This window comes from Hydra vulgaris, chromosome 12, assembly GCF_038396675.1.
Source record: "Hydra vulgaris chromosome 12, alternate assembly HydraT2T_AEP".
Taxonomy (NCBI): domain Eukaryota; kingdom Metazoa; phylum Cnidaria; class Hydrozoa; order Anthoathecata; family Hydridae; genus Hydra; species Hydra vulgaris.
The window spans coordinates 14,420,872-14,447,500 of NC_088931.1; the positions used below are offsets into that span (position 1 = coordinate 14,420,872).

Sequence of the window (26,629 nt, forward strand, 5' to 3'; positions counted from 1 at the left end):
CGCTTTGCGAAATTCTTTTAAACATTATAAAGACTCTGCTAAATGAAAAGGTTATTATAATATTTTTATAGTAACGCAAAGATTTAGTTGTTTCTTTTGTTTACCTTAAGAAGAATTGTTTTAAATATTTTAAACTTATATTATATATTGCAAACTATGCAAAGCATGAAATGGTTATAAAAATATATTTACTTTTTTATACGGGCTTGTAGCTCACATAACATCACACCTGTAGACATCAACAGTCTCTAAAATCAGTAAATTAAAAATTTTTATAAAATCAATAAATCAAATATTGCTCTTTGTTGCGTATGTTCTACACACAGAGTGACTAGAGCGTTAGTTGTTTTTCCCCCGCCCCTTAAGCATCTATACTTCATTCTTCTACTTTACAAAAGTCTTATCACACATTTTATAGTTTCTTATGATTTTTTATTTTTTATTCAACGACACCATCTACAATATATTTTTATTTTCATGTTTTTTTGTTTTTTTATCTCCCAACTCTACATAACTGGACGGCTCCATTGGTCACTTTGTATCGCATAAACTATTTTAAAAAAGTTATTCTTAATACCAAAAATAATGACTTATAATGAATAATGAATAAATCCCAAAAAATTCTGACTTGTTTGAAGTCAATTTCGGACTTTTATTTTATTTAGATTTATATTCTTATTTTACTGCTATTAAATTTGTATAGTAAAGAAGGATTTCAGCGCCAATTTTTATCTGAGGAGAAGGCGAGAGAAAAAAAAAAGTGTGATTACTCCTCTATTAATGCTACCACTACAAAAACATAAAAATAAATTCTATATAATATGTTTTAAATAAACTGTTTGAAAAGCGATCTCATATACTTTCTAGATAAATATCTAGAGAAATAAAAATCACTATTATCAACTTAAATAACTTTTTCACTTATTTATTAAATTGTAATTAAACATTAGGGATCGTTCATAAATTACGCAACGCTAAACTTATTTAAAAAACAGAAGTAATAGATCTTAAGCTCTTTTAAACAATGATTTTCATTAAACATAATTCGCTATTCTAATTTCTGATTTAAGTAAGGTTTTGCAAGGGAGACTTTTGATCTTTTTTGTTTTGTTTATTAGTAAAATTTAGTGTTGCGTAATTTATTAAGGCTAAAATTCCTAAACTTATTTTCTAAGGTTTAAGATAAGTATACAACTTGTCTCACCACTTGGTGATCCCTTTAAGCAGAAAAAAAACTGTAATTAATAAAATACATTAAATTGCTAGTCATATTTAAAATGAAATGAACTTGGTAAAGATATTCTGAAGAAAAACTTTGATTATTAGATACTTTTTAGTTATTTTATTTCACCCTTTTCCACTATCCCTCATTAGTTCACCTACCTCCAAACAAGCCGAAATATTCTCCTTGAATTTCTAGGTTTTAGTTGTGAAATATATCCAAAAATTTCAAAAGCCATCAATAAAGAGATTAAGCATCTTTGGACCACCATTAAAGTAAAGCGATTTGAAAAATTTTTGAAATTAGGTTTGCCTGTGTTGCCTGTGGAATTGTCTTTTAGTTAAAAATAACCTTTTATTATTATTATTATTTTTAAAACAAGTTCTTTCAGGTTCCTTTAGGAATCAAGAATTTTGAGGAATCCTGATTTGAGAAAAAAAAAAAATTTTTAAACTGTGTCAACCTAGTAAACAAAAAAGCACAGAATAAAATGCTAATTTTGAAAAAAAAAATTGATTTTATGAAAATTTTTAGCGAAAAAAAATCTCAAAAACCTAAAATTGTTGCTTTTTTGCAAATTAAGTAGGAAACAAGGGTTTTTAACGAAATAAAATTACATTTATAAAAGTTTTAATTTTAAATTAATAGTGATATTTTCAAAATCAGCATTTTGCATCTTTTGAGTATCCTTACTAATATAAGATTACTCTTTTACTAATATTAGAACTCGTCTAAATTTTTATGTCTGAGACTTAAGACTCATCTAAATGTGAAAATATTTTAATACTTTCAGATTTAGATGAGTTCTTGAGGTTCTTGAGTATTTCAGCCACTCTTTATATAAATTTATTTAGCATTGGAAAAAATGGAAAAATCCATCCTTTAATGAATTTATTGTTGATATTAAATTTTTGTAATCTGTTTATTACCAAATTTAGTTTGCAATTGATATTTTATGTTTTTCTCTTTGATAGAATCAGAGCCAGGTTATTTGAATCATGAACAAAATACTAACGAAACTTCAAATTTGACTCATGAAAATGAAGGTTGTAAAGAAAGAGCAACTCAAGTAACTTCAGAGTCCTCCTTTGTGCATCAAAATAACAATCATGTTACTAAGTAAAACTTTTTCTTTTTTTTTTAATTTAAATATTTTTTGTTGTTTATGTTGTAATGTTGTTATGTTTATGCTGTTTACTTTGTAAACACATTTATACTAATAAGTTATTTAATAGTTGTATACTTTTTTATTTAAAAATAATTTAATAACTCTATAATTGTTTTGAAATTTCATTTTATAATAACACTATGTAACACAATCTTTTTTCCTGGCTTTTAAGTGTTATATTTCAATTGCTTATGTCTAAAGTATGTGAAAAAATGACTTCATTAAGCACAAATATTGCTTACACAACAACAGCACAAAGAAAACTTGTTTATTTGTGAAAATAGACTGATTTTTTTTATTTTCATCATTATGATCAGGTAAAAACAAAAATTGTACAAGAAATAGATTAATAGTTGAAAAACCACTCAACAAGGTTCAGAAATATTCAGATTTTCTAGATTTACGATTATACTATGAATCACTTTCTTGAAGTAACCGCTAAATGTAGTCCCCCATCATGTTTTCATTATACTGTCCTTGGTAACAAAGTTCAATGTCCAATATATCTTGATGAAAGCACTCGTCTAGGTTTTTGGAGTAAGAACCCATGTTCTTCCTGAATTTTTCGAGGTGCGAATCATGGATATGGACTTCCTACATCCCATTTTGCGTAAATCTTTATGAAAGCTGCACCAACTCCACGTAGCTTTCAGCTTTGTGATTACCTAGGAAGTCCTGAGCAACTGCAACAAAACTGCTCCAAGCCATCTCTCATCTCACTACATTATCACCTTATGCTTGTTTTCTCCCAATTTAGTTGTTTGTTTTTTTAAATGAGGGGGCAATTGTTTATGGGTGAGTTTATGGGTAAATTAATGGGTGAAACACTTTTACTTTTTTTAAGTAAAGAATAAATAAAAACTATCAACAATTTTTTTTTCAACATTTTGGCTTTTACAAAATTTTTGCCTAGTACTCATTAACTAGTTCTTGATTCAAATCATTTCTAATCAACATTCATTCTATGATCAATCTCAAAAATTAATAATAATGAAAAAAGTCTTTCTAATAAAAACCCTACCAATTAAAAGCAAAGAAGATATTAATGTTAATGCTATTTAGTTTATTTGTATTTATAAAAATAAGCCAAACATTATTTATACTGACAAGATCAGGATATAGAAAATTACTTGACACGCATAGTTCTCATAGTTCTGCAAGTTTCTAGAGCTGCTAATGGTGACTTTATAGGTATATGCATTTGTAGACATTTTGTTGAAGTAAGTTAGCCAAAGAAATAGTTAAAAAGAAATTTGTTTTCTTTACAGTTATTCTAATGTGTATTTTAGTTTCAAATGTTTTTTCTCTACTTTGACAAATTAGAACACAAAAGATTAAAGCATTTGGCATAGCAAGTAAATTATATAACTGGATTGAAAGTTTCCTTACATATAAGAAACAGAGAGTTTCTATTGGATAGCTTAGTTTCAGAATGGCCATCTGTTACCAGTGATGTTCCTAAGGGTCCCATTTTGTTTCTGCTGTTCATAAATGACTTGCCAGAAGTTGTGCACAATGACTCACCAAAAGTTGTGCGGAACACATAAAAAAAATGCTGTTGTTAACAAAATAATAGTCATAGAAGTTTTCTTTAATAAACAAGCAGAAATGAAAACCAACCTCGACAACATTGTGAAATGGTGTAATGATTGGCGTATGGAACTTAATTGCAAAAAATGTACGATTATGAGATTCAACAATCAAAATACTCTTTGTGGAATTGTTAAAACATACACTATGAATGTAAATGGAATGATTCATGGACAACCAGATATGAGGTGGAAATATCTAACACTATGTGTTAACAAAGCTTTAAATATAATGGAATTATTAAAAAATGCTTTTGAAAGTAGAGATAGTAAAATGTGGAAAATTGAGTTAACTGCCTATGTGTGACCTTATCTTAAATTTGCAGCTCCAGTATGGAGTCAGCTAAATCTAACAGAGATTTCAATGATTAATAGAGTTCAACGCAGTGCTGCAAAAATCCCCTATTCAAATAGAATTCTTAGTTATGACAAGCGACTTGTTAAATGGGTTTAATGACATTAAACTTTAAAAGAAAACAAAGAGACTTCATTCGCTTATGCAAAATATTAAATCATTTAGAAACTGTCAATCTGTGTGTCAAACCAGTCTTTAAATCAAGTGTTGAATTAGTTAGCCCATGTTCTTCAACTAGAGTTTATAAACATAAAATTGGGATGCAGTGTTTTAATTAATACAGTGTTTTAGTTCAAGAATATATTTATTCTCGAACAGTGTATTTGAGATAAAATTGACTTCAGATATTGTTGTAGCTACTGAGAATTTGAAAAAGTTTAAAGCAAGTCTAGGTGAATGGTTTACAAAAAATGGTTTAAAAAAGAAAAAGAAAAAAAAATTAATTTCTGGGCTGCTATAGCTCTATGTTGCTACATATCAGCTTGTAGATAAGGTCCATGTAGTTTTACTATATATGGTAGATTAGGGTATCATGAGCACCTTAAGCGATAATTGAAATACTTTCAAAAATAATAATGCTGGATCCAAAATTTACTCATGGTTCACATAGATATTTGGGCCCTCAAAATGTTTTCTTTTAAACACAGAGGTCTTAACAAAGCTAAAGTGCTCATATTACCCAAACCACTTAGTGAGCACTTTAAATTACCTCAAAAAAATAACATTAAGTAAAAAAATACTAACCAGACAGTTAAAACTAATTTTTGGAATATAATGATTCGTTATTAACAAATCTTTGCATTAAAAGATCAAATTTTTAAGCCACTTTTTATTGAAATTTGTTTTGTTCAAAAAATAAAAATATTTAAATTTATCTTTATTTTTTAACTTTATTAACTCAAAACTTTGAACAATAAAATTACAAACTTTTTGAATTTAAATTGCAGAAATTTATTTACTATTTTAAATATAGTATATCTTTAAATATAGTCAAAACTAAATGTTTCTGTGCATTGCTTTTCAAACAAAAATGGAACAGATCTCTAGCTAACAAATTTTTCTTTATGAAAAATTAAATTTCATTATTTTAGCATAAAATAATGAAATTTAATTTTTCATAAAGAAAAATTTTAAAGTTCTGGGCTGCAGATTTATTCGTGCATGATGATAATATTTTAACAACCACAAAAATTTAATAGCTTTTTAGTTAAATGAGAGTCACTAATTACTGCTTATAAATTTATGCTAGTTATACTGATTCCAGTTATCACCACATAAAGTCAATTCAAAAAATACAAAGCAATTTTAACTTCACTGCTTACATCTTAGAAATCTTTCAGTATGCTCATATTACCGAGGTGGTCATATTACCCTAATCTACCCTATATATCATGTACACTCCATGCCAAACAAATAGCACACACTATAAATATAATATATTTTTTTCATTTTATACTGTTTTAAACATAAAAATATTGAAAAATAATTATAATCAGAGAAGTAATAAGAAACCATATGATATTTTCTGGTGACAAATGGATAGCACGCATCAGTCATTTAACATTTGATTGCAGCAGACAAATTGCTAATGGTAGGTAAGTGTTACACATATTAACGTAGACCAAAGTGCCATCATATGTGAACTATTCATATGTTTTACAGAGGACTACTGTGGGACGTGGAATTAAGTTAAATGCTGAAGAAGTCACTATGATCAAGGCATTCAAAGCTGCTAATTTATCAACATCTGAGATATTAAAACAAATACAGCAATGTCGGAAAGTGATTGAGAAGATTTTGAAAGATTCTGATACATATTTGAAAACAAAATTCAACCAAAATGCTTCAAAATTAACCAAGCGTGACAAATGTCACATACTACAAGTGGCTTCAAACATTGTCTGTAGTGCCCAATTGATACATGACCAGCTGGATATTGATGTGTTATTGCGTGCGATACAAAGAGCGTTACATGAAGCCAAACATCTGAGACATCACTGGCATTGACATATGCAAAACATATGTCAATGCCAGTGATGCAGAAACATCACACGGAGAAACTTATGACATGCTAACAAATATTTCTCTTGTCCACCTGATTGGGACTTAATTGGTCTGGTGAGAAGAAATTCAATCTTGATGGTCCAGGCGGATATCAATGTTATTGGCATGACTTATAAAAAGAGTCCAAGACTTTCTTGTTGAGAAAAAATGGTGGTGGCGGTGTCATGATTTAGGGTGCATTTTCCAAGGCTGGTGTATCTGAATTAAAGTTCTTAAAAGGGAAACAAACAGCTGAAGACTATTATTACACTCTCTGATTACTTAATACCATACAAGCATGCCAACTATGAACAAACGTTTGTCTTTATGAAAGATAACACATCAATTCATATGGCAAAGACCATGATGGAGTTACTTCTATTATACTAAATATTATGGGTTACTTGTTTCGCCACATGTATGCTAATGGAAAACAATACAGTAACGTCGTGAAACTGAAAATGGCCATCTAGATAAAATGAAACAAAAACCCCAATCTTCGCTTGAAACGCTCATTTCCTTCATACCTAAGGGTTGCATTCAGGTTATTATGAAGAAAGTCTTAGCAATCTGAAAAAACCTGCAGAAATTGTGTGTCTGCTAGTGGTTTGGCACATAATGTATTTTTCATTTTATTCCTTTTTTTGTTTTTTTACATGTTTTAAACAAAAACAAAGACAAAGTTGTCCTTTTTATTGTATTTTATTTCTTGTGTTAAATATGTATTAATCATTGTGTTAAATTTAATACGTTAGTACACCTATTTTTGTTTATAAATTATTGCATGTGCTATTCGTTTGGTGCGGTCTGTATGCTATATATGTTTTTCATATTTTTCTGAAAAATTAAAACCCACTTTTTTAGAATAAGAGCACAAAAAATGATATTAGTAAATGGCATCCTTAGGTATGAATTGTTTGTGATATATATATATATATATATATATATATATATATATATATATATATATATATATATATATATATATATTTATATATAAAGACGATTCTTACGCCAACACATACGTCACTTTTAATTACTTTTGACTTTAGTCCAACATTTGCGTGTTGGACGAAAGTCAAAACCATCGATTTAATTACAAATTAATCGTTTTTTAAAAAAACCACAAAAATGCAAATTTAATTGACTAGAATGTTTTTAAAAACATTCTGAATGTTTTTAAAACGTTCTGAATGTTTTTAACAATATAAACAATGTTTTTATTTTTAATTTTTTTACTGTAAATCATGCGCGGAGTGCTGCTACATCTACTATCTTTTAGCCTGACCCGCAAGGGAGTGCTGCTACATCGACTGAGGGTTTGGTTGGGGCAGGCAGTCTATCAATAAAATAAAATTCTGGTCTTGCATTTTAATTTTTACTTTTTGCCAACAAAATATGGAAAAAACTTTCGGACAACATATAAGAGTTCTATATATATATATATATATATATATATATATATATATATATATATATATATATATATATATATATATATATATATATATATATATATATATATATACATACACACACATATATATATATATACATTCATTCATAGTTTATGTATATATATATATATATATATATATATATTCATTCATCATAGTTTAAATTTGTTTCTTTTTAAAATCTTAAAGTATCTTGATTATATAAATCTTGTGAGATATATATATATATATATATATATATATATATATATATATATATATATATATATATATATATACATATATATATATATATATATATTCATTCATAGTTTAAATTTTGTTTCTTTTTAAAATCTTAGAGTAATAAAATCCTGATTAAAATAGCTACATCTTCCTTGTAATTAAAAATTTTGTTTTTACATAGAGGTTTTTGTAATTACCCATATTAAATTTATAGTATAAATGAAGTTGAAAACGTGGCCTTTGAAGAAACTTCTGGTGAAGATGATTATGATGACTATGAAAACAAAGAAGAGCCAGTTGTTAGTATTATGTGTTTTATTTTTTTTCTTTTAATTTTTTACCTTTTACAACTAGCATTTGTTTTTAGAGTATGTGTATCAATAACATTTAATAATAGCTTGTATTTAAATTATGTTTGTTCTATAAAAGAAATATTTATTAAAGTGTTTATTTAATTAATTTTAAAATCATCTGAATAATTTTTTTATTGAGTGATTGAAACAAAAGTTTAATGCTATTTTGGCAACTTAATTAAAAAAAAAATTATTTTAACCAAAACTTATTTTAAAACTATTTTAAAATAATTTATTTTACTTGAATTATCCCAAAGAATATAATAAAAAAGTAAAAGTATAATTCTACTGGTTAACTTTTAACTGCTAGCTTACTAGTTCTGTAAGCTAGCAGTGCCACCTATTCCATCTCATTGTTGTTAGCCGTTTTTTTTTATGCCATGGTTTGCCTACCAATTACCCTTTACTGTATAGGCAGTTTTGGTCAGGAATGGTGTGTGATTGCATGCAGTTCCTGTTCATGCATGTATTATTTCTTTTCAACAACATGACACAGCTTTTGATATATTTTGAAAATATTTTAAAAATGCACGTTAAAACTATGCTGAACCTTCCTAGAATAAAAATTAAAAAACTAAGCTAAAAAAATTGTATTTGTGCATATATTTTTTTCAACAAGATTCTAAGTCTTTTTTTAACATCATTTTATTTTTTGTTTAATAAATAAGGCTTAAGAAAAATGATTTTAAACACTTCTTTTTTTTTTAAACATCTTCGCTTCCAACAAGGCTGCAAGTAGCCACTAATTAAAGTTGGAAGTTACTGAAGAAGAAAAGATGAAGATTGTAGAGCAAGATAAAAATTGACGGACGACTTAAAAGATTGCAAATTATATGAATCAGGAAAACAAGATGAAGGAAGCAAATTCCAAAGAGCTGATGTTCGAGGAAAAAAACTAGACGATTAAGCGTTTTTGGAGCACTTAGGAACAGTCACAGAAAAAGGATGAGACTTCATTGAATGACGAGTAACATGAGAATAGATTTTCGTAGATGGCACAAGAGATGCTAGCTTTTTAGAGCAGTGTCCATTATAGTATTTTTAGAAAAGAGAAAGAGAAGCAACATTACAACGATGTGACAAAGGTTGGAGGTTGGCTGCAAGAGCAGGTCCAACTATGTTTACAATGCGTTTTTGCACCTTGTCCAAAAGAGAAAGGGCATCATTAGAAGATCCGCACCAGATATGGCAACAGTATTCGAAGGCCGGATTTGAGATTTATAGAGATAGAAAATAGAATCCGAAGTAAGAAAGTGACGAGCTCGATAAAGAGATGCAACCTTAGCAGAATGCTAATTTTGCAACTGATTTGATATATGATTTCCAAGAAAGATTAGAAGTAAGAGTTAATCCAAAAAGATAAAGAGTAGATGACTCATCGAGTTCATGATCGTTCATAAATATAGGAAGATCTGAATTATTGCGATAACGATTGGCTGAAAAAAATTGAGTTTTATTTGTACTGAAGTTCACCAGCCACTGTGAGCCCCATGCTGTACAGAAGTGAGATCTTTTTCAAGCTCAAAAGAGTGTTGGTTTCTTATCACGACAAGAATAAATGGTAGTATCATCAGCAAACAATGCCACCTTAGGTGTGAGAATATCTGGAAGAACGTTAATGTAAATTAAAAACAGTATAGGGCCAAGGATAGAACCTTGAGGAACCCCTGAAGTTAAAGAATAAGAAGAAGAGTGTTTTCCATCGAGGACGACTTTTATGCTATGATTGGAAAGGAAGGATTCAATGATCTTAAAGATGTTGCCGGATACACCATAAGAAAAAAGCTTATGGAGAAGACCAGCATGCCAAACTTTATCAAAAGCTTTTGAAATGTCAAGAACGATGGTCTTAACCTCTCCACCTTCATCTAATGCACGATAAAACCTGTCAGTTATTACTGTTATTAGATTCAAGATGAGAGATTAAGTGTTTGTTAATAAAGATTCAAAAACCTTGCTTATGACAGGAAGAAGACTCATGGGACGGTATCAGGTCGCTCTCCAGAATTTTTGAAAATAGTGATAACAGATGCCGCTTTCCAGCAGGCTGGAAAACAAGACTCTGATAAGCACTTGTTGAATAGTTTTGTGAGTATAGAGGAGAGCTCCGGAGAACACTTCTGCAAGACAATAACAGGTATGTTGTCCGGGCCACAAGCTGTAGAAGAGTTTAGGCAGGAAATCACTTTAGATACAAAAGCTGGAGTGATACGAATGTCAAGCAATGGATCAACCTGTTTGTTGGCAATATCAGGTAGAAAGCAACTAGTGGAATCAAGAGATGATATTGATGAAAAGTTTGTAGCAAACAATTCAGCTTTGTCTTAAGGCGAGGTGACAAAATCTGAACTATACAAGAGAGGTGGAATTAAAGATTTACCCTTATTAATGCTATTAAAGATTCTCCAGAAGTCACAAGAGCCTAATTTTTGAGATAAGATACGTGATTTCTAGCAGTAATAAACAGACGTCTGTTTTCTGGAGTGTTGTTTTGCTGATATATATGGAAGTAACGGATTTGATTGGCAATCGCAGCAACACAGTGTGAGGAAAACCATGGAGGAGAGTAAGGCTTGACCTGGAATTGTCGAGAGGGAACAAAAGATTTCATGCCAGCCTGAAATCATGAAGTTTTAAAAGATGTGCATTTTTCGACAGGAAGACAAAAGATTTCTACCCAAAGGCCATCACGGAAAGAATCCCAGTCAGCTTTACTGTAGTTGTAAGAGGTACGATAATAGAGGGATTCAGGTGATGATAAAGAATGAGATCAAACTGCGATCAGAAGCACTTAAGGGTGAATGTGGAGAAACTGAGCACTGACTAATATCAGAAACAAGACATAACTCGATTAGAGAAGGTAAATGATTCGGGTTGTCTGGAAAGCGAGTTGGAAAGTTGACTATTTGAGTTAGGGATTGAGAAAGGCAAAAGTTGTGGGCTTTAATACCTGCAAAGTCACTGACACTAGAGGCAAGCCATTTAGAGTGGTGAGCATTAAAGTCACCGACATCAACTATATTAGCTGATGGATAATGAGAGAGGGCTTGGTCAATATGATCAGAAATAACATCAAAAAGAGTGTAGTCTTGAGATGAAGGAGAGCGATAAAGAACAAATAGAAAGGCAATAGAGTGAAGTGGTGCTAAATGAAAGCACATAAAAAAATAGTCTGTGGATTCAAACCTAGTTTCCTGACAAATGGGTGAATTCTTACGAATGTAAATGTCCAGGCCAAGCATGTGACTATTGGAGTCTTTAGGAATTAAAGAAAGATAATCATCAATACTAAGATAGCAAGATGAGACAGCTGAACTCAAATTAGTGTCACAAAAAGCAAGTAGGTCTGGTGAACTTTGCAAGAGATAAGACTCAACAGTAGAAAAGTTACTTCAAAGACCACTAATATTAGTGAATTATATTGGTGATGATAGGTTTGGAGAACTTGGTGATGATGATGGTTTTTTGTGTTTTATAGTTTTTGGTACTTAATTCATTTTTAAATTAAATTGAAGAACTTGGCTCAAAGCATAGATAGTACTCAGAACACCGTTTAATTGCCCAAGCAATTGCCTCATTACTACTAATAAACCCTAAGCTGTAACAAAGGGATCCAAATGTGGTCTCCGCAATGCACACCACAAGTACAAACAGGGACACCATCCATGCGCAACATGGCACTGTTAATACTTTGATATTTTTTAGCTGTTGATGGAATTAGCCTCTCTGAGAGCTACTACAGAGTTCGGGAAACCTGACTACCAGCCAGCCTCAGAACCATAAAAATGAGTTTTAGAGCTGTACCCTCATTAGGGGATAATATAATGAGTTGCCTAGTCATAAAAAAAGAAACACAAGCAAAACCCATGCATTGAGTCAAGAAGATCCAGCATTCAACATCCTAGACTAGAAACAATGTGTTAAAAATACATCTGCGCCAGCCTAATAGATAAAGAAGGGGTGCGAAGCTGGTCAACAGATAGAATCTGTTTACCCCTTAAGTCTTCCTTGTAGTTTAAATTAAAAAAAACAAAAGAATAAAATCATTTCTATTTTTTAAATATTTAAATTTATTATAAGTAAATATTTAAGTTTGTATTTTTATTTACATTTTTTGCATTCATTGCATAAATTTTTTTATATGTTTTCTATATTAACTTTAATGGTTCTTTAAAAATGTACTTTGAGATAAAGTTGTTTAAAGTCATCAATTATAAACATACTTATAAAAATTGTTTTGAAATCTTAAAAAACACATAGATTAATAGTTTATTTTGCTGCCTGTAAAAAATAATCTGTAAAACAATCTTAAGATTTTGTCTGGTTTCTTATTCTGTGCTATTGAAGGATAGCATAAACTTGGCTTTAAATATAGAAAAATGTAACCTGGCTGAAAAAAGTCTTGTGTCACTAGATTGTTTTCTCAACAATTTTTAAATCTCTTTATGCTTTGGTATGGATTTCAACAAAGCATTTTTTTATATTTTATTGCTCCACTAGTTAAAAATTTTAAGTTATTTTAAAGGGATGGAAATTTCATATTTTTGTCTCTTTTTACATGGATTTCCCCAATTGCGTTACATCATTTCTTGTTACCATGACCCTCAACTTCATGCTACCTTTCTAACATTTTATTTTAATTTTTTTATTTAATTTTTTTTATATATTTCTAATTCACTAGTAAGATCTAAAAGAAATAAGCTAGTTTGTAGTAGTCTGGACATGATGTTTGTACAAGGTAGGCAAGTATTGGTGTTTGCAGGAGAGAGCAAACAATAATACTCTGCCTGTTGATTTTAGAAACACAAAGTAACAAGTTTTCAACAACATATCTAACTTTATCCATTTTTCATCTTTTATTATGGATTATATTATATGCAGGGCTCAAATAAAGCATATCGTTTTTCTTATCTTCTCAAGTAGTTTTTTCTTAAGATTTTTTTTTTTTTAAAGAAGTTCATTTAAATATAGAATATGTGTTTTATTAATTTAATTATTTTATTTGAATGCAAAAATTGGTTTATAATGTTAGAAGTAAAGGAGGAAATATTTTGATTCTGTTTTGAATGCTTTTATGTTCAAAAATTTATTTATTTAAAAATTTATAATTATTATTATTATTAAAAATTTATTTATTTAAATATTAAAAAAAAAGATATTAAATCAAGTTTATGACCTTGATTTATAAAACCCTAAAAAAAGTTTAAGTTGATTGACTAAGTACAACTGTTCAGTTTGTTGTTTTGAAACTAAACATAAATATTACAGATAATTTTTACATGTTATCTTTCAAGAATTTATGATATGTGTTTATAATATTATATTTGCTAAAAACAATATTTTCATAGGATACTCATGAAAACCCAGAGTTCAATGAAGAAAAAGAAGTTTCAACAGAAACATCATTAGAAACTGATGAAGTTGATGTCCCTGAAAACTCCTATTTTCAGGTATCAAACATATTTCATACATTTAAATTCATGTTTATGAAATTTTTAAAATATTGTTTAACTATTTCAATATTTAGCAGATAATAAATAAATACAAGGTGTATGTGTGTCTAGCTACAATGTGGATCATGATTATTTAAATAATTTTAGGTGGTAAAATAGAATATTGTTAATCTTATTGTGTACATTATAAAACTTGCTTAGTTGGAAAGTTAATAAAAAAGCATTTTTATGTAATTTTATGTTTAAAAATAACTTCACTAAGTTAGTTTTCAGTCTTTGTTATGTGACCATGATTGATTTTCTCTTACCAACGCTTTAACAACAAAGCTGTTACTAACATTCGTTATAGTTTCAACACAATAGAGCACAACATTTGATAGAAAATAACTCAATTAAAACTGTATGTAGCTTGTTTCTCGGAAAACTGTTCTCTTGTTTTGGCCTTATAACATGGCATTCGCACTCACCTGATTTAGGGGTATGATAGTGGTAAAATATAAAGTTTTTCTTTACAAATCCTGACAAATACTATGGATTCATTCAGGGGATGTACAGAGATGTGTATTCAGAAAAATTGAGCCCAAAAAGTGAAGTTATTTTTAAATCATAGTACTCACATAAAACAGCTATTCAATAAAAATTCCAATTATGTGTTAATTTTATAATTTACACAATATATATATATATATATATATATATATATATATATATATATATATATATATATAGACACACACACTCACACACACCTATATATATATATACACGTATATATATATATCTTCTATAGCCTATTTAGAATTTGCATTTTTAGAATTTGCATTTGCTCACTTTAAAGCATACTGCGTTTTTAGAAAAAGAAGAAGAAAAAAAAAGAATAATGAAAGAAAAGATTACTGCCCCATGTTAAACCCTCAGTCGATGTAGCAGCACTCCGCTGCAAGTGAGGCTATTTGTCAGTTGATGTATGTACTGAAGCCCTCGGCAGCAGGTTATTTCAGTGTGATATAAGAGTGCTCATCTAAACAAGCAAGTTATGTTCAATTATGTGAACACCAACTTATACGTGAATACCAATATATTAAGTATATTATATATATATATATATATATATATATATATATATATATATATATATATATATATATATATATATATATATATATATATAATATATATATATATATATATATATATATATATATTATATATATATATATATATATATATATATATATATATATATATATATATATACACACACGCCTAATATATTGATATTCACATATAAGTTGGTGTTCATGTATTAATTGATATTTACAAATAAGTAGTATTAAAGAAAAGTTCTTTAAAAATACTGCAAAGATATATACAATCATACCCCATAAAGTGAAAATTAGCTTTGCTGCTATGTTAAGATATTTGATATTTTTATATTTTTCATATTTCATGATTTATTCCATCTAAATTTTCTCCATTTTATTCACACATTTTTTGTTATTTTGTAATTTAGTTTTTAATTTTGATTGATGAGACCAGTTATTATTAAAACTGTATTTTATGCTTAAAATTTTTTAGAATTTTTTTTAACAAATTTATTCCTAACAAGGCCGTAAAGAAACCACTTTAAGTTAAAAGTTAAAGATCTAGAAACAGTTGACATAAGACTTTAAAATCTGTAAGTAGTATAAGTCAGAAAAACATAAAGGGGTGAGAAAATTTAAAAGAAGTTTGAAGAAAAAAACTAGAATAATTTAAATTTTTTAAGTATAAAAGAACAGTTACAGCTGAATGACAACTCACCCAAGGTTTAACTTAAATATGACAACAGTATTCCATTCAAGGGTGCATAATAGGTTTATATATGTAGAGAATCGCACCAGGAGTGAAAAAATGGCAAGTGTTCAATAATTAGAGTTTAAAAGATCAAGGGTTCAGGAAAAATGTAACAGGTTTACATCACGCCTATTAGATGAAAAAGTGGTTCAAAGCTGGTCAACAAAAATTTTCTGTCTACACCTGAATTTTTTACTTAGGAGGCTTTTTTCAAGACAGTAGCCGGATGCAGTTAACATCTGCCCAAGATGAGTATCTTTATTGAGACATAATCTCCTGCCTTTACTTAACCAAGAGCCTCAAAGCAAGAAAAATTAATGAAATTACTAGTAATTTGGACCAGTAAATTGATACAGTAATTAGTTCTAAAAATTATTCCAGAAATTTGTTCAAATCAATTATTTGTTCTCAAGTTTATAATTATTGGTTTTTAAGGATTCCCCTGAACAAGAAGTGGTTGATGATATTGAACCATCTGCTCCTGAAGTTGATGAGCCTCATAAGCCTTGTAAGAAGTCTTTTTTATTTTAACATTATTATTTTAGTTATTTTATTATGAGTTATGTTGCTGTTTATTTAAGTTACATGGGCCAGTCTTGCCAAAAAGAATCCACAAGCATCACCACCTGTTGTTTCTAAACATTCATCCAAAAAAGTAAGTTCTTAAGTTATTAGGCTCTCATTTGAGCAATATTTTATATTTTACTGAATTTGATTCAAGTATATTTTTTTAACAGTTTATCTCTTCTATAATATTTCAGTAAATAGTTGATATATTTATACTTACGATAATCATATATTAATATATTTAAATCTATATGTGTAGTCTATAGTTTTTTTTTTTTTTATTGTTATGTCCAAATCTGTTCAATTTTCAGGACCAAATAAGTTTCATGCTGTTAAAAAAAACCTAAATCTATTGAATAATTTATTAACAACTTTTCTATAACAGTTTAATCATCTAATTACATTATGCAGTTTATTTACATTTGTACATTTATATTTATAGTTTATTTACACATATATTTATAGTTTAGTTACATATATATATATATATATATATATATATATATATATATATATATATATATATATATATATATATATATATATATATATATATATATATATATATATATATATATATATATATATATATATATATATATATATATATATCTATATATATATATATATATATATATGTATATATATATATTTATAGTTTATTTACATATATAATTACTGCTTGTTTACATTTATATTTATAATTGTAGTATTTATTGTTGTAAGTTCTTTTTAAAATTTTTTCTTCATAAAATTGCTTTTAAATAATAATGAGAAAAAAATATGTATTTAAAAAATCTTTAGAACTGTTTGTTTAAATATAGTATTATACAATTTAAAATTTTTGGGTAGTAGTAATGGTAACAAACTAATTTAATTTGATTGTAATTTAAAAAGTGACTTAACAGATTAATATCGAAATAAATAAAAATAAAATCGAAATTGTGAAAAAAGCAATAGTATAGAAAATTCAAAAAGCAGTATAAGATTGAAATTAGAAAAAAATGATTAACATCGAAAAAATTAAAAGTTGAATGTTAAAAATTTTTAAAAATGATTGACTGCCTGCCCAAACTAAACCCCCAGTCCATGAAGTAGCACTTCTCTCATATTCTACCTATTTGTCATTCAATGTAGCAACACTCTCGCATGTTCTACCTCTTTGCTAGTTTTTCGATTCTATTCCTAAATCCGTATTTCGACATTATTCCTTCAAAATGAGTTTCGATTTTTTTTTTTCTTTTTCAAATTAACTTAAAAATTAATTTTAGATATTATTCCCAAAAAGATATTTCAATCAAAAATGTTTTGATATTAATCCGTTTTTCAAGTAATTTTTTCTCAATACTATACTGCTTTTGCAATATTTTAATTATTATTTTTTTTTTTTAATAATTTTTTATTCAACATACAAAATATTTTGTGAGTAAAAAACAGTAAGTAACTTCTAAATAAAAATTTTGAAAACTAATTTATCATTTTTAAAACTATTTATTAACATTTAGATCAGTAGAGAAGAAATAATAGGAGGAGTTGATCATTTGATTTATTTACATGTGTACATAGTACATATATTATTTACTATACAATTGTATACTTATGTGACACATTCCATCAATAAATAAATATACATTTATTAGGTAGTACCAGCTCAACCTCAACAGCCTCAGGTTGTTCCACCAAGCAAAAAAGAAGAAGTTGCTCCTTCTAAAAAGGAACTTAATGAAGAACCTACACGTAAAAGATTACAAGGAGGTACACCAGACAGCCATCAAGTATTTATAGGGAACCTTCCTCCAAATGTAACCGATCGCGAAATTAGAGATGTTTTCAAAGGTATCATTTTTTTATTTTATGCGTGTGTGCCTACATATATATATATATATATATATATATATATATATATATATATATATATATATATATATATATATATATATATATATATATGTGTGTGTGGTAATAGAGAGGGTTATAACCACAATTAGGTAGTCTCCTCATCTTTAGTGACCTTCTTCGCCTTGGGGAGGTGAATTAGCAAAAAAAAAATGTATGTAGTATATAGTGTGTGTATACATATATATACAAAAAATTTTCAAAATTTTAAAATGTCATCTAGAGGTTGCCATCTTGAAAAAACAGCGTTTTTTACACTTTTTTCAACTGTAAACTTGAAAAACTTAAAAAATAATTAAATTTATGTTACGTTACTGGGTGTATATATTAAAGGTTATTATATGAACATTTGGTGAAATTTTCAGAAAAATTGGTAAATGTCTAGAGGTCGCCGTATTAAAATATAAAGCTAAAAAACTTGTTATTTTTTTAAATCTTAAAAAAAATTTAACTGGGCTATTTTTAGGCTTCAGCTAAGAATAATAATTAATAAAGAAGATATTAGTAACATACAAAATACTATAAATTATTAATTAGTTTTGATTTCGAATCGGATGGATTTTGCTTTCTGTGTTGTTCGACAACTTGCAAAATAAATTGTCGTTGTTCCTCATTTTGTGCACACTCGCGGAAATCACCAATAAGTTTTATTCCTCTTTCGGCGCAATCATTTGTTATCTCTAATTGTTTAACAAAATCGTCTGCAGTTCGATAATCTTGGAAGAATTTTACCCTCTTGTGGATTCATCTGGAGCCATTCCTGGTTGTTTATTAGTCCTAATAAATCAAAAAGAAGCCACGACCGTGGTCCAATTAAAAAATAAATAACGGTTGAAGAACTTAATGTCGGAAATTTTGGTTTCCCAACTAAAAATGTTTTTGGTCTTGGGCTAGAAAAAAGTTTCTTTGCCATTATTGTTCTGGTAAATTCTGACAATTTTTCATTAAATAAAGATAGAATAACAAGCTCTTCTGTTAAATACCAAAGGTGACGGTTAATCGACGAAATCACAGCGGTTGCGATATCTGAATCTTCTTCTTGATACCAGTTCATTGCAAAAAAAAAATTTGAAGTCATCAACTGGAGCAAATACGGAAATCCTCGAGCGGAGAAATTGCATCGAATAAAAAAGACTAATAAACTTAGCCATGCGGTGGATCATAATTTGCTCATTATTGGACATAATAAATTTATTAGATAAGAGTTCCATTTTTAAAATATATATGGAATGTGACATAAATCTGGCATTGTGAATTGCACCTGGTTTGTGAATTTTGAATATTCTTTCCATTGATAGTTTCCCCCCAAGGTAGATAATAGTTAATTCAATTAACTCAAGATAATCTTCTCGCGGAAATATTTTCTCTTCGAGGCATTGGTAAGCCCATTTCAGAACTAAACTTGCTTGATTAAATATTTCTGATTTAATATCAGTAGGCCATTTAAAAAAATTCAGGTTTGAGTAATCAATAACAATTCTAGAAAATTCGGCTCGGAAACGTTGAAAAATATGTTCATCTGGACTTTAGCTACCTCCTCTTAATGCGGTAAATGCATGCTTAATGTGTAGCTCATTATGATGATGGCGACATGCGAGCCATAGAAGAGGTCTCTTTAACTCAATTTCAATTAAAGTTGCTGCTCCTTTTTTATTACCTGTGTTGCTTGCTGTTGTATCAAAGCATATACCAACAATGTTTTCCAAAATGTTCCAATCTTGCGCAAGTTTCACGACCTCGTCACATTGAGTTTTACCTGTCGAATCTTTAATCAAAGGTACACCAATAAATTTCGGTCAGCAAATAAAACTTAAGTTAGTTTCTTAGAATACAAAAATGAAAAATATACATAGGATTTATATAAATAAATAAATAAGTACCCGTTAAGAGATCCGCTAATAAGAACTGCTACACGTTCTTCATTATGAGCTATGTCTAAATGAAAAAGCTTCGAATCCCAGTGCAAAATGGCCTTTTTTATCTCCCAGTCAGCTTTAATTGACAGAACAATATTTTTTCGCGCATTTTGTCTTTGACGATGCACAGTTGATACTGACATAGAAATTTCATTAAGTTTGCCTCCGCTTTTGCAGATGATAGTGGATTGAAATAGAAGTTGTTGGCGAACTGATAAACAACATCGATCAGCCACATATGCCGTTACTTCTGAGAGCTTCTTTGATGATATCTCTAGTGAATTTGTTAAAGGCACCTTTCTTTTCTTTAGTGGTAAAGGAGTAAACTCTGTATCTTTTTGATCTTCTTCGTCAGCACTTTCAACTATTTCACTGACATCAAAGGCACTCGATTTTTGATCTTCGGTTGAACTTCTCTGAAAATCTATGCTTAGTCTATCTTCTCGACGTTCTAAAAATTTTGAAACACCTAGATCGATGCTACCTGTCATATGATACTTTCTGCTATTCTTTTGATCTTCATAAAATGCCCAATCTTCTTTCCATTTTGGTCTACGTGATACTAATAACTGTTCATATGCATTTACTGCTGAAATGTCGCAAAGTTTCTCAAGTTCATTACAAAATGTGACAATTTTTTCTTTTCCAGCTTTAACATCTCGACTTGCGTGATAAATTTTTTTTATTTTCACCATTTCCACAAACAATTTGGTAAGCAATGAAAGACAAGAGTTATCTGAACGAACTGGTACTCCAGCTTTTTCCCAAACTTCCTTAAGCTCACCAAGAACAAGTTTAAAAATATCTCTTGCAGAAGTGTCGCCTTTTGAATAAAAATGTAAATGAGAGTATCTACCCAAAACATGTTTTTTTGTTGGTAGACGACTGAAACTTGATAATTTATTGGATTAACCAATTAACCAATCTTGATTATTTTTTCTCAAGTTCATCGTTACAATAAAATATTCGCTTTTCCAACTAGTTTTAAAATTGTTTTAATATTTCAATTTTGCTAATTGAAATAAGAACGAATTTTTTAAAATGAATTTATGAAATTTATATACATACGTCCAGATGTTTATTTTGCAAACTATTTAATCACACAACAACTTTTAGTGGTCAATTATGCTCAAAACATAAATTATGCATTTTATTTAAGGTGAAAGCATTTAAGCAATTATTCAGCAAAAAAATATGTTGAAAAAATAAAACTTTATAATTCGGCGACCTCTAGACATTTACCAATTTTTCTGAAAATTTCACCAAATGTTCATATAATAACCTTTAATATATACACCCAGTAACGTAACATAAATTTAATTATTTTTTAAGTTTTTCAAGTTTACAGTTGAAAAAAGTGTAAAAAACGCTGTTTTTTCAAGATGGCGACCTCTAGATGACATTTTAAAATTTTGAAAATTTTTCAGACTTTTTTTTGGCACATTATTTACCCCGTTATGCATGTAACGTAATCATTTTCGAAAATTTGTCGGAAATGAAACACCCTAATGTACATATATATATATATATATATATATATATATATATATATATATATATATATATATATATATATATATATATATATATATATATATATATATATATATATATATATATATAAAATTTATATGTATGTAGTATACATATATATATATATATATTTTTTTTTAGATTATTCACCTCCCCAAGGCCCGAGGGGGGCCACTACAGCCGAGGAGGATACTCTTTTTTTTTTTTTCTTTTTTTTTTTTAGTCATTATTTGTGGTGCAACCCTCTCTCAACTCTTTAACTCCGAAACGAACCTTGCCGAGCAAGGCCGCTGCGCGGAGAAACTAAGTAAATATATATATATATATATATATATATATATATATATATATATATAGTATATAGTATATGTTACTTTACCTGCAGTACCTGGAATAAGCTATATGCTAATATTTAATTTACATTTTAATATTGTAACTCTGAGTTTCATGTGTTACCACAATCTTCAGACAAGTAGTAAAAATTTAAATTTAATATGTTTAGTAAATGTTACAGTTTATATTTGTATTTTAGATTGTTACGGGATGGAAATTATGTAGTAGTTAGGTTAATGTTATTATTAATTTGTTAATAGTTAGCTAATAGTTGTGAAATAGTTATATGTTTTAATGCTTGTTTAAAATAATGATTTATATGATAATGTGTATTTATATATTAAAAAAATATAAAATTAAAAATTGATATAAAAATATAAATAATATTATGAAATATATTACAATAGTTGTGTATGTGAGTAATTTATTAGTTAGCCTAGAGATTTATGACATAGAGTAATATAGTTATTTTTAGTTGTCAGTTAGGTTTGTAGCAAGCTTTGAAATTTATATATTTATATATTTATTTATATTTATATATGACGGAAGGGATTACGTCACGGGAAACACAATTATATACAGTATATTCAAAACTTCCAGGCGTGATAAGCATTGTTTGTTCAGCTTATAATAAGAGTATAAAATTACTCAACAGTTTCAAAATAGAGGGAGAAAGTGATAAGATATTTAATTGATTTTTATAAAATATTTTAGATAAGTAATTTTTGTAAAACTTATAAATTATAATAATACTATATAAATTTTGGTAAAACTTTTATTTTGCGTTTAACGTTTAATTTAACAGTAATATTTTTTTTCTTTAATTAACAAAGCACTGATATAAAATATTAGCATCATGTCACTTGGTTTAACATAGAACACATTGTTTTGTTTTGCGCTAACATAATGAATGAACAGTTACAGTTAATTTCTAGAATGGAATGTTAACTATTTTAACAAAGGGCATTTCAAATCCATGTTTATATATAGTATAGTATTTTTATTAAGTATCATTTATCTCAAATTAAATTAAATGATTATGAAATAGACAGCGCCAAAGAAGGTATGACTGAGGAATTAGCAGCATTCAGTTATTAAAAAGAAAAAGAGGACAGACCATTGACAATGGTTGTGGCGAAAATCATTTTTGAAAATTAAATAGTTTTGTAAAATAGTCAAATAACTTTTAAATGAAGTTTCTTGTGTTTTATTAATTTTTTTAACAATTAAAAAAAAAAAGTGAATTAAACATGAACTTATTTATTGAGAAAATATTTTTATGAGCTTAATCATCAATTTTAAAATCTCTTGATCACTCTTGCAAACATTATGCGCATAATTACGTTTGATGACAACTTATTACAATTTTACAAGCATAAAATAACACGCTCTGTAATTTTCTTCAACACAAGTCTTGTATGCGTTTGTGTGTATGTGTGTGTGTATGTATGTGTGTGTATGTGTATATATATATATATAAATATATATATATATATATATATATATATATATATATATATATATATATGCGCCTTTGATGTTTTATCTTCTTGTATAAGAGTGTATGCTATGTTAATAAGAAAACATCAAATATAATGAATTCTCTTAATACAAATAATAATTTATTTTTAGAAATTTTTGCTAAATTGTGGTTACTAGGCATTATCAGCTTGTAAAATTATGCAACATTTTTTGAATGTTAAAAACATTCAAAAAAAGTTTACAACAATTTATAATTTTACAACATTTTAATTTTACAACAAGATCTGTAAATTAGAGAATTGAAATTCTCCAATTTACAGATCTTGTTATTCCGCAAGAAATAACAACGGTGTAAGCAAAGGTCAATATGTTGATTTGCTTCTGATATAGTACGCTCGGTTAAATATTTGTAGGAATCATTTTTGTTTACTTGGTCTATAAGTTCTAATTGCCTTCCTTTAGTGGATTTGATAGGTATAGGTTTAATACATCAAGCAAAACTTGAACCTAGTTTTTGTCGAACTCCCATGAATTTGCTTTACTAATAAAATCAAAAGAATATTACAGTTGTATTTTTGTTTAAGACAGATTGTATTTTCTTTAGTAATTAGTTAGATATTCCATAGTTATGAGTGCCAATAGTTGATATAACTATTCTCATACAATAGGGTTTATCAGGTTTGTGAGCTTTAATTAGACCATACATACAAGGTGGGATTAGATCACTTGGATATATACTATCATACTTTGTTTTTAAAAATCTATTTTTAAATTTTGGTTTTATATACATTATATATATATATTTATATATATATATATATATATTTATATATATATATATATTTATATATATATATATATATATATATATATATATATATATATATATATATTTATAAAAAGATATATATTAAGGGTGCACTGATGCATCGGCCTACTGATGCATTGACTGTTTAGTTGATGCATCGATATAAGTCTCGGTAACCATCAGCTGATGTTGATTGTTTTGAAAAATCTGTTTTGTTTTTGTGTTTCTATATTGTATACAAAAATATAATTTTCCAGAAACAAAAGTCCATGTATAAGCCTAAGTTATTATATAAACATATCTGCAACCACTTAACTTTTAAATATATTTTGAACTGCTTTATATCTCCCTGCGTTTAGTGTCTTTTTGTAATTTAGAAAAGTAATTATATGACTTATGAATTCAAACTAATCAAAGAGATGAGTTTAAAATCAAGAAATATAAATGCAATGTAAGATGTAAAAAAAGTTTTCTGCCAAATTCTTTTTGATATTTTTATTTTGCAAAATTTATTGTTCAACTATGAGCAAAGCAACTAAGCATTAAGCAAATTTCAGCCATTAAGCAAGCATTAAAATTAAGCAAATTTTAGCCAACAAGCTAGTTGGCTAAAGTTTGCTTAATTTTAATGTATATATATAACTTAGGCTTAAACATGGATTTTTGTTTCTGGAAAATTATATCTTTGTATACAATATAGAAACACAAAAACAGCATTAAAATTGACAATTAACATTATATTTTAAAAAAGTCCTAATTTACCTACTAGTAAAAAGAATAAAGTACAGATTCGAATTTAGGAGCTATGCATCGTTATCTGCCGGTACCAACCGGCATCAGCATTGACCAAAAGTAGGCGGTGCACCCCTAATATATATATACATATATATATATACCTGTTATTGTCTTGCAGAAGTGTTCTCCAGAGCTGTCGTCTATACTCTCAAAACTATTCAACAAGTGCTTATCAGAGTCTTGTTTTCCAGCCTGCTGGAAAGCCGCATCTGTTATCCCTATCTTCAAAAATTCTGGGGAGCGATCTGATTCGTCTAACTACCGTCCCATAAGTCTTCTTCCTATCATAAGCAAGGTTTTTGAATCTTTAATTAACAAACATTTAATTTCTCATCTTGAATCTAATAACTTACTTTCTGACCATCAATATGGATTTCGATCTTCTCGTTCTACAGCTGATTTGCTAACAGTAATAACTGACAGGTTTTATCGTGCATTAGATGAAGGTGGAGAGGTTAAGGCCATCGCTCTTGACATTTCAAAAGCGTTTGATAAAGTTTGGCATGCTGGTCTTCTCCATAAGCTTTCTTCTTATGGTGTATCCGGCAACATCTTTAAGATCATTGAATCCTTCCTTTCCAATCGTAGCATAAAAGTTGTCCTCGATGGACAACACTCTTCTTCTTATTCTGTAACTTCAGGGGTTCCTCAAGGTTCTATCCTTGGCCCTATACTCTTTTTAATTTACATTAACGATCTTCCAGATATTCTCACATCTAAGGTGGCATTGTTTGCTGATGATACTACCATTTATTCTTGTCGTGATAAGAAACCAACACCCTCTAATTGCCTGGAGGGGGCATTTGAGCTTGAAAAGGATCTCACTTCTGCTACAGCATGGGGCTCACAGTGGCTGGTGAACTTTAATTCAGATAAAACTCAATTTTTTTTCAGCCAATCGTTATCGCAATAATTTAGATCTTCCTATATTTATGAACGGTGATGTACTCGATGAGTCACCTACTCTTCATCTTCTAGGATTAACTCTTACTTCCAATCTTTCTTGGAAACCATATATCAAATCGGTTGCAAAATTAGCATCTGCTAAGGTTGCATCTCTTTATCGAGCTCGCCACTTTCTTACTCTGGATTCTATTCTCTACCTCTATAAATCTCAAATCCGGCCTTGTATGGAATACTGTTGCCATATCTGGGGCGGATCTTCTAATGATGCCCTTTCTCTTTTAGACAAGGTGCAAAAACACATTGTAAACATAGTTGGACCTGCTCTTGCAGCCAACCTTCAACCATTATCACATCGTCGTAATGTTGCTTCTCTTTCTCTTTTCTACAAATACTATAATGGGCACTGCTCGAAAGAGCTAACGTCACTTGTGCCATCTACTAAAATTCATTCTCGTGTTACTCGTCATTCAATTAAGTGTCATCCTTTTTCTGTGACTGTTCCTAAGTGCTCCAAAAACGCTTATTCGTCTAGTTTTTTTCCTCGAACATCAGCTCTTTGGAATTCGCTTCCTTCATCTTGCTTTCCTGATTCATATAATTTGCAATCTTTTAAATCGTCCGTCAATCGTTATCTTGCTCTACAATCTTCATCTTTTCTCTTACAGTAACTTCCAACTTTAATTAGTGGCTGC

General features: G+C 28.4%; 1 protein-coding gene across 2 annotated transcripts in view; it reads left to right on the forward strand.

Annotated features, from left to right (window-relative positions):
* LOC100211718 (ras GTPase-activating protein-binding protein 1) overlaps positions 1-26,629 on the forward strand; it is a 44,467-nt gene that overhangs the window by 14,721 nt on the left and 3,117 nt on the right. Inside the window, exons 5-11 of one of the 2 annotated variants that reach the window (XM_065812281.1) lie at positions 2,197-2,341; positions 7,242-7,283; positions 8,274-8,358; positions 13,761-13,862; positions 16,137-16,209; positions 16,283-16,356; positions 17,909-18,104. In XM_065812281.1, coding sequence (XP_065668353.1) covers positions 2,197-2,341; positions 7,242-7,283; positions 8,274-8,358; positions 13,761-13,862; positions 16,137-16,209; positions 16,283-16,356; positions 17,909-18,104 — 717 coding nt within the window. The remainder of the gene's footprint in view (positions 1-2,196; positions 2,342-7,241; positions 7,284-8,273; positions 8,359-13,760; positions 13,863-16,136; positions 16,210-16,282; positions 16,357-17,908; positions 18,105-26,629) is intronic. The other variant, XM_065812282.1, reaches the window with a different exon arrangement.